General features: G+C 29.5%; 1 protein-coding gene across 1 annotated transcript; it reads right to left on the bottom strand.

Moving 5' to 3' along the window:
• Positions 1-1,165: 1,165 nt before the first annotated feature.
• On the bottom strand, positions 1,166-2,628 carry LOC126909045 (uncharacterized). Its single transcript, XM_050691405.1, has 2 exons — positions 2,455-2,628; positions 1,166-2,378 (listed from the first exon to the last, which is right to left on the bottom strand). The coding sequence occupies exons 1-2, from the start codon at positions 2,626-2,628 to the stop codon at positions 1,275-1,277; spliced, it is 1,278 nt and encodes a 425-aa protein (XP_050547362.1). The 3' UTR covers positions 1,166-1,274.
• Between the last annotated feature and the right edge of the window lie 7,227 nt (positions 2,629-9,855).

Genomic DNA, 9,855 nt, shown 5'->3' with positions numbered 1-9,855 from the left:
ATTTGAAATTTCCATTTTGCCCAATTTTCACTGCCGTTTAGTTTGTTAATTTTTAGATTCGTTTTCCATGATAACGAATTTCCTGTACACTGTCTGCACACAATAAAAAATTACAATAATATTTAACACGATCGACGCACTTACTACGCGAACGCACTTTAAATTTCACGATTAATTATATTACTAAAAAAACATCTAAATATTGAGTATTGGGCCCATAACCTGTTGAATGGAATAGGTTATGTAATTAAAAGATTTAGAAATTATTCGTAATATAATAGTATTTAATATAAAATGTCAAAACATATAATATAAGAGATGTACAACGGCAACGGGTCACTTTACTCGATAGACGGTGAAACTACGACTAAACTGTAAACATATCAGTGATGGTATGAAAGTATCGGCAATATTCCCGCAGATAGAAACAAAATTTCCCGTTTTTACTCAAAAATTCCCTGCAGTGCTGACATCTAGTGGAATATGACTGTAATATAAAATCACAGTATATAAAATTATAAAATGTATTTATAAATATTTTGAATCTTATTAGCTTTGTATTAATTTATGAAGCTTGTGAAAATATTCATGCTGACCATCCCTGATGTATTTTTACTAGCTTTTACTAGCTGTACAATAATACTCTTAAATTAATCGCAAATGGAGTACATAAAATTATTTAATAAACAAACAACAAATATGTAAACAACTCGTTTATTTATAAATCACAACTTTTTTTAAAGGTATCATTAAAAACCACTTATATAAAAATATAAATAAAAAACATCTTAATAATGAACATTGTTCATAAATAACAATTAAAATACTAAAACAAGTTAGTTAAAGTCAATAACTTTTTTTAAAGAAATCAATAAAAACCACTTATATAAAAATATAAATAAAAAAAACATCTTAATAATGAACATTGTTCATAAATAACAATTAAAATACTAAAACAAGTTAGTAAAAGTCAATAACTTTTTTTAAAGAAATCAATAAAAACCACTTATATAAAAATATAAATAAAAAAAACATCTTAATAATGAACATTGTTCATAAATAACAATTAAAATACTAAAACAAGTTAGTAAAAGTTTATAACTTTTTTTAAAGAAATCATTAAAAATCACTTATATAAAAATATACATAAAAAAAATCTTAAAATTGAACATTGTTCATAAATCACAATTAAGTTACTAAATCAAGTTATAATCAGTCAAAATTTTTTTTAAAGAAATCACTAAATTTATTCAGTCTTTTAGTTACGTTATAGATTATGTTTTATACATATTATAATTATGTAGTTGTAAATGTTTATCAGTTACAACAAAACTATCAGTAGTCAAATATTTATCTTGAAATGATGAACGTATAATTGTCACAGCATTTAAAGTGTTGTCGGCAAGCCTATTTCTTTTTTTAGTTTTCAAATCTGTGAGGATTGAAAAAATTCGCTCCGCTGCAGCATTACTATGAGGTAATGTTAAAATAATTTTGGCTAATTTACAAATGTTATTAAATTTAAAATTGTCATCTGTAAAATCTTTTACTGTTCCAATTTCATGCCACATCTCAGAAATATTCATTTTTTTTAAATTAGCTATTTGTTCATTTGTGAAAAAATAAGGTATTTCACGTAATTCTTCAATTACTTTATATGCATCAAAATAACTTCCAAATATTTCTTTTGATTTATCTAACTGATTGGTAGTAGTATTACATTTTTGAGGGTCAAAACATGTTTCAGGGTTTAAAAATTTAAATTCTTTAAAAAAAAGATTATGTATTGGTAACCTTTCTGCGATTTCTTCAGCAGCTTTGATATAAAATTTCAAACAAGTATTTTTGAAATCAATAAAAATATTTCTAGGAAAAGCTTTGATAAATTCTTCACATTCGGATCCCACAAATACTTCTGATTCAGGTAAAAATTTATTAGGATCAGTAAATAATGCTTGATCAAATATATCTGTTACTAAATATTTAGGATTTATGAAATTTTGTAAAATTGTTTTTAAAAGCCGAATTGAATTTGAATACATTTCATGTATTATAATTTTGTTAGTTTGAAACATAGCATTGAAAGAGTTAAATATATTTAAAGAATACTTAAGAAAGTAAAAATAAGCTTTGACGACATTGTTATTTAAGGATTCTAGTATTATTTCAGCACTTTTTAAATGATCTTCAGTTACAGCAACCAGGAAATATTGTGAAAGGCTACTCCAACACTCTAGCATCCTTACAACACATTGATGTAATGCCAACCACCTAGTGTCTGCCAACTTCAATATTTTTTTTTTTTGTTCTCCGAAAAATTCTTGGATTTCTTGCAAAATTGCTGTTCTTTTTGCACTGCCCGATATGTAAGTAGCCACCTGATAATAATTATAATCATAGTTTAATTAATGTTAGATACAAAATCAATAATATAGTTATAAAATTAATAATTACCGATCTAATTAAATCTTCAGGAGACCTAGGTAATTTTTCTGTTGCCTTGCTTGCAACTAAAGCCGCTGAATGACATATACATTGCATCAGAACTATATTTGGGCAATCTTTCTTCAAATGTGAAAAAAAAGAATTGTTTTTTCCCACCATCATGTTTGCTCCATCACTAGCCATTCCAACAAGGTTTTCAATAGGAATTTGTTTTGATTGCAAGCAGCTTTTAAATTTTTCATAAACTTTTTTTGCGCTGCCATCAGTAGCATCTATCGCAACCAACTCAAGTAATCTAGTATGTACAGTTCCTGCTTTAGGGTGGACATAATGGACAAGAACGCAAAGAAACTTATGTGAGCTTATGTCAGTGCTTTCATCGACCAGAACTGAAAAGGGACATGTTCTAATAATTTCAATAGTTCATTTATTTCTACAGGTGCAATAACATTGTTAATTATGCTTGTACATTTTTTTCGATGGAGTGTCAGTGACTGGGCAACCTTTGAATCTTTAAAAATATCCTGCAAAACAGGAGTTAATATATCTACAGCCTGAAATGCAATATTGTGATTTGCAAAATATGCTGATAGTTTAATTTCTGCACTCTTTATATCTTTATTTTTATCTTCATACTTTATATTTTTAGTTAAAACTTTAAGATTTTGTGATCCTCTCAGGCTTTTAATATTTGATAAATGTTTTTTTCCTTCGCTATGTTTTGCTAGCTCGCTTTTTCCACTTACCAGCACTACATTACATGCCACACATTTACATTTAGTTTTATCATTTGATATTTCTTGAAGCCAAAATTTATAATCTTTTATTTCAAGCCATTCTTTTCTAAATAATTTAATGTGAACTCTTTTTTTTTCTTCCTTTGATAGTTCGTTCCTTAATGCTCTCTTTTTTTTTGGAGTTGATGGTCCACAATCATTATCGGAATCCATGGTAATTTATCAATGGTAACTTATTTTTTTTGATATTAAGAAAGAAAAAAAATTTAACGAATCAATAAAACTTAACAAGTCAACAAAAAAGTTAATATTTTTACCTATCAAAATAAATTTGTATCTAAAATCTTATCTAGTTTCCAAGTTAAAATGATAACATTGTCGTTATTGTGGCGACCCGTCCGCTCTATGTGATAATACTACACACGATCTCATCTACCTTGTTAATACACGTTTTTATGTTAAGATCTTTATTTTATAATTATATATTTTGTACAGAATAATACGCTCCATAGTGCAATAAACCATTTATATACGTTTGTAATAATCGTTGTTCATTATTTCTTTTCTTTTCTTTATTGGAGTGTAATACACACACCTCCAAATTATTAATTTAATCTGTTATCATTATTACAAATTTCATTATAATATTTGTACCTAACTACAGATTACAGTAAAATAATAGTGAAGTTACCAACCACTTATAATATGTACCAACCATAAATATATATATATATAGAATCTATAAAATGTATGAGTTAAGTTACATGAAAAATCGAAATAACCAAAATATAATTTTATAAAATAATAAAAAAAATACAATTTTAGGAATACAAAATTTCCCGTTTTAAGGATCATTTTTGCTTTAGATTCCCTGCATTCCCGTTTAGGAAAATTTCACCAAAATTTCCCTGCATTCCAGGAAATTCCCTTCAATATACCATCACTGAAACATGTATACAATAGGCTGCATTGAGTAAAATAACATAATCGTAAAAGGAATGTGTCCCTTTGACCTTGTACTATACTAATATAAGTAAAAATACATTAAACTGTTATCTTAAATAATATTACTGTACCCAGTGTGTTGTTTAATAATATCAACATAACCATTTCTTAGAGTTTGAACTGGTTTCCGGTGTTAGTGATGTTAATATACAAGTTTCTTTCTTTGGATGATAAGGTGTATAAAATCGAAAATGGTTAGTCTCTTTGTCTTGCACTACGATAACAAGTATGTATTAAGAGAGACTAAAATTGTTGAATTTGAAAAAAACTTTTTTGTAGAAATGTTTCTAAATATTGCTACATATTAAAAAAATTTATAATTTTTGATTGAGGTATGGGTACACTGAAAAATTATACGGTCGACAATTACTTTATTGTTAAATCAATCATATGTTTATCACTGGAACAAAATATTTGTTTGCTTGATAAATTTTTTATTGTACTAACAAAATTTTTTTGTTTACCAACAAAAAATTATTGTTAGCTGTTGTTCGGTCGTGTCGAATCGGGTTGGTGCGGTGAGTGCTGGTCGTACCTTTTTACGATGTCATCTAACAGATTTAATTATCATCGAATATTGTTACACGGTAGTGCTGGAGTAGTGTTAGCGATGATTAACGGGCGGTATTGGATAATATCAAGCCGTACGACGGGTGGTTTAATCATATGTGCCATGTACGAAATACCGAGCGTCTATTCCTCAACCTTACCCGCTGGGGAATTCTCAAGGATTACGGGCCTAACAACCACGTGGGAACTATATGAACAAAAACATAGATATACAACAAAACAACGAACTTGGGACAATCAGGGATCCTACGGACAACCTGTCGGAACAAGATCATGAACGGCGACTCTTCGCAGAAGAAACGCCGAACTTGAAGGTCTCAATACGAATAAATGGACACTTGGTGAACCGTCTACTAGCGAAGTGACAACAACGTCAACAAATGTAGACCAGGAATCGCAAGATCAACTGGGAGCAGTAGCTGACAAAATCGAGGGTCTAAAATTTAGACCTGAGAAACTAAGCGGTAGTCAGAGTCGCAAGCTGAAGAGGAGTCGAGCAATCATGAAGGTACAGAAGAACCTACCAAAGGAGGGAGACAAGGGAACCGAAGCTCAAAAACCTGAGGAGCTTTTGGAAGGGGCTGGAATTTCCAAATAAGAAAACTTATTGGGTAACGACTTATAGGAACATGGTAACCGATGATAAAAAAGTGGTTCTGGTTCTCTCAGGCTACCCCACTAACAAGCTGACCACAGAGCAGGGGCCACTCATTGAGTCTTTATACTGTCAGGTACTGATCGAACCGACATACCAAGGTTTGAAGACACCAGACTCACTGATGGAGCACTTGTGATCAGTGCAGCTCAAGAGAGCTCTCTTAAGGGGCTCACTGATCATGTCAACATGATAAAACCTTAGGACGGTGCAGAACTCGAATTGGAAGCCTACAACCCGATCAAGTAAAAAGGGATGGTCACTCATATACCAGGGCTGCCAAAAGAAGATCTTGGAAAATTTAGCAAAACAAAACCCAGGGCTGAACACGGCGATCTGGAAGGACCACCATGAGACAGAGGTTGGCCTGAAAGAACAAACTTTGTTCCTATGTGTGGACGAAAAAAGCTTAGTCAAACTGCAGGAATAACAAAACAACAAACGACAAAGCGTATCTGAACGCTGATGAATACCCGTACGAGAACCAATACGCCGATTTCGACAACAAAAAGTACACAACGTTTTACAACTCGTACGCACAATTCCAGACAATGTATTATGACTGTAAAGACCCCTATCTTTATTGGACTATATAAATTACAAAAAACGTGGACCTATAGTCGTGATTGATTGTTTTAAACAAAACGACACCGTCAAGTCTTTAACGGTTGATTTACGCTTTGATTTCGAATGCTCCAAACAGTTTCCTGATAAAACATCATTATACTGTGTAATTATTCACGGCTGTCAAATGGAATACAACACATTCACGGGAGAAGTACGAAAACTTTAATGTAAATACAAATTTATTTTTTATTATTGTACAATTTATAATATAGTATAGAAACAAAAAAAAAAAATGTATAAATATATAAAAATTTTTTTTATAAAAACTAGGTTTTTTTGTAAACTTGTTATTTTATTCCAATCATCTTCGAATTTGACTGGAAAAGTCACGCATGGGAATTCTTTCTTGTCAATTTTTTGCAAAGCATCTATTCCTAGAAATGATCTGTTTGTAGCCAATTCGACCAGATCGGAGAAGTATTACAAAAGTTGAAATTTTTTTTTAAGTGTAAGTTTTAAGATGAAAAAAATCAAAATATTTTTAAACATACTTTCATGTGTGGATAATCGTTGACAATAATTTTCGATGTGTTTTCCGTTATCGATAAAATATATCCGCACATTAAATACATTCTCTGTAGTAAATCATGATAATACGTTCCTGATGATTGTTTACCAACACGACTTTTGGCCAAAATGAATCGCCTGGGTCTAGACCAGGGTTCGGGAACCTGCGGCTCTTTGGATAATTATCAATATATCGATATCGGTTGTAAGGTTTCAGCCAAACAGAAGGCCTACTAATTACCCACTGCCCAGGGGGAACACTGGACAGTGACCTAGTAGCCGCGCCAAACAAGATAGTACTTGTCGACGGAGCTACTAGGTTTTGAGAAAAACAAATATTAATAAAAGAGAAAGGCCATGTATAACATAATAACATTTTTTCTTTTTAATTATTGAAAATTTTTTATAATTATTATTTTAAAATATATATATATATTTATAAAGGAAGAATAAATAAAAAAAGAAGCAAAAAGGAGATGCTATATTGAAAGATTAATAATGGGTAGAAAAGGGGGGTTTCATGTTGTACTTGATGTTGGTTGAGTTGCGGAGTGATGGCCCACCACCGGCCATAGTTGCGCTTCACATCACCATCTCGACCATCTCGATCATCTTTTATTTTAAAAAAAACGGAGGACAAAAAAAATACAACCTGGTTGACACCACAGTAGACGGCAGGTCGACTCGATGTTTATTTTAATAAAAAAACGGAGGACAAAAAAATACAGTAAACAGCCTGGTTGACTCCAAAGTAGACGGTAGGTCGACTCAACGTTTTATTTTATAAAAAAAAAACGGAGGACAAAAAAAATACAAAAACGTGGTTTTCACAGAAAAAATACAAACGGACTACTTGTCGCCTCGGCAGTATAGATGGAAAAAAAAAATCATTGTAGCGGCATTTGTGTAGTGGCCGGTGATCGTGACGCCGGGTGGTGGTGGTGCCAACTTTGAACACGTTCATTGAGGGGACATTACAATATTGGTATAGGTGCACAGTGTACGGTCAGCTGATGATGACAGATATCGGACCGGTTGACAAGTGGAGGTTATCATATACAAAATTATGAAAATACTTTACACCTACTGCACACACATCTAATTTATAAGATTTAAATATATAAAAAAAAACTTGTATAAATTCTGCAACATTACAAACCAAAAATGACATATTATACATTATAATTGATTTATACAATATTATATAATAGTTTGTATAAACAAAAATGTAGTTAAACTAATTTTTTTATTCGCCAAATAGCAAATAAACTTATTAAATACTATAAATTTAATGGTTTAACATAAATATTAAATTCTTCATTCATGAAAATTTTAAAAAATGTATCGTTAATTTTTTGTGCGCCACATTGGCGTATCTAAAAGGGAAACTAAAGGGCTGTACCCTGCTAATAGGCCAATTATTACTTTTTTGCTGTGAGAATATATACTTAGTTTTAGATTCCCTAGTTTTATAGGAAATACTCTAAAGCATAAGTGTAATAGAAAAAGGTGTAGATACAGCAACTTCATCATAAAGTAAACTAAATAATTGTAATCAATAGATATTTTCACAAACATAATTCTTTATTATCTTAAAATAATAATAATTTAGGTTTTACATTATATAATTTTTTAGTAAAATTATTTAGATCTTATAATATTGACCATCGTACAACAAATTTACGTTTATACTTAACTTAACAGATGTTTTATAATAACTGTATACTTAAATGAACAGTAATAATATTATTTGGTAGTTACAATATAACTGGTCGAATTTCTAACACAAATAATTTATAAAAAGTTTTAAGTTATGAATAATCTACTTTACATTATTATATACTTATTTTTGTACAGTAATATGAATGTTATGGTAAAATTTAAATTTATGTTAAAAAAAATAACAAATACATTTTTTCTAACAAAAGAAACGATTTGCATATGTTTAAATGCATTTCATAAATATAAATTGCTTAATATATTTTTAAATTGGTAAGTACAAAACCACTTAATGTGTATGTATCAGTGCATTAAAGCATCACTTATTTACTAGGGTATGTTAGATTTAAAGTTCAAATAAAAGTAAACAAGTATGATATGTGATCTTTTGACGAATCATTGAAAGAAATCCGTTCGGTGAGAGCTGAGAAAAAGTGGTAACAGACCAAAAAAAAAAACACATCTTAGTAAAATTAATACCTTCTCAGCTTCGCATCGAAGCTAAAAATTAATAAAAAACAAAGTAAAATTATTTAATTTTTGAATACAGTAGTCATTTTTACCATGAAGACAAGTCCAGAGGTCAAATTTTTTTTTTCCAAATTAAAGTATATTACATAAGCTTTAATTTAAGATATATATAAAAGTGTCAGTCTTTCCGGAACATTTTCAAAAGTTAAGTTGAAAAAGTTCTACTTTCTATACGCATTTTAAAAGGTTTGCACCCCCCCTGTATAAAGGGAAATGGTCCGATTTTAAAAAAAAGTATGTCGAATGAAAGAAGTATATATAAAGTATTTATCATTAAAGAATAAAGTTGATTCATGCATTTTTTAAAAAGTTATAGCAACATAATGTTAAAAAATGTAAAATATAATATCAAGAATTTTTTCACAAAAATAGCATATTTTTGCATACGGTAGTCATTTTCACCATGAAGACAAGTCCAGAGGTCAAATTTTTTTTTTTCAAATTAAAGTATATTACATAAGCTTTAATTTAAGATATATATAAAAGTGTCAGTCTTTCCGGAACATTTTCAAAAGTTAAGTTGAAAAAGTTCTACTTTCTATACGCATTTTAAAAGGTTTGCACCCACCCTGTATAAAGGGAAAATGTCCGATTTAAAAAAAAAGTATGTCGAATGAAAGAAGTTTATATAAAGTATTTATTGTTAAAAATTGAATTGATTCATGCATTTTTTAAAAAGTTATAGCAACATAATGTTAAAAAATGTAAAATATAATATCAAGAATTTTTTCACAAAAATAGCATATTTTTGCATACGGTAGTCATTTTCACCATGAAGACAAGTCCAGAGGTCAAATTTTTTTTTTTCAAATTAAAGTATATTACATTAGCTTTAATTTAAGGTATATATAAAATTGTCAGTCTTTCCGGAACATTTTCAAAAGTTAAGTTGAAAAAGTTAATTTTTTGTAAAAAAGTTACCATTTTGAAACCCCATCCTTTGGGCTGTTAAAGGGTCAAATGTTCACAAAAATATATAAAATGATAGGTAATTATCTAAGGTATCTATAAAAAAAAAAATTATATTGATTCGGTCATTTTTAAAAAAGTTATGGCAAT

The sequence above is a fragment of the Daktulosphaira vitifoliae genome, unplaced genomic scaffold (assembly GCF_025091365.1).
Source record: "Daktulosphaira vitifoliae isolate Bord-2020 unplaced genomic scaffold, ASM2509136v1 Scaffold_87, whole genome shotgun sequence".
NCBI classification, from domain to species: domain Eukaryota; kingdom Metazoa; phylum Arthropoda; class Insecta; order Hemiptera; family Phylloxeridae; genus Daktulosphaira; species Daktulosphaira vitifoliae.
Note: the sequence above shows the minus strand (reverse complement) of the source record. Positions and strands in the feature narration are given on the sequence as shown.

Bases quoted from the DNA above. Each gene is read 5' to 3' on its own strand.
- LOC126909045 (XM_050691405.1), bottom strand. From the start codon at position 2,628: ATGGCTAGTGATGGAGCAAACATGATGGTGGGAAAAAACAATTCTTTT. The intron at 2,379-2,454 runs GTAATTATTAAT...AATTATTATCAG, and splicing joins CTGAAGATTTAATTAGATCG to GTGGCTACTTACATATCGGG.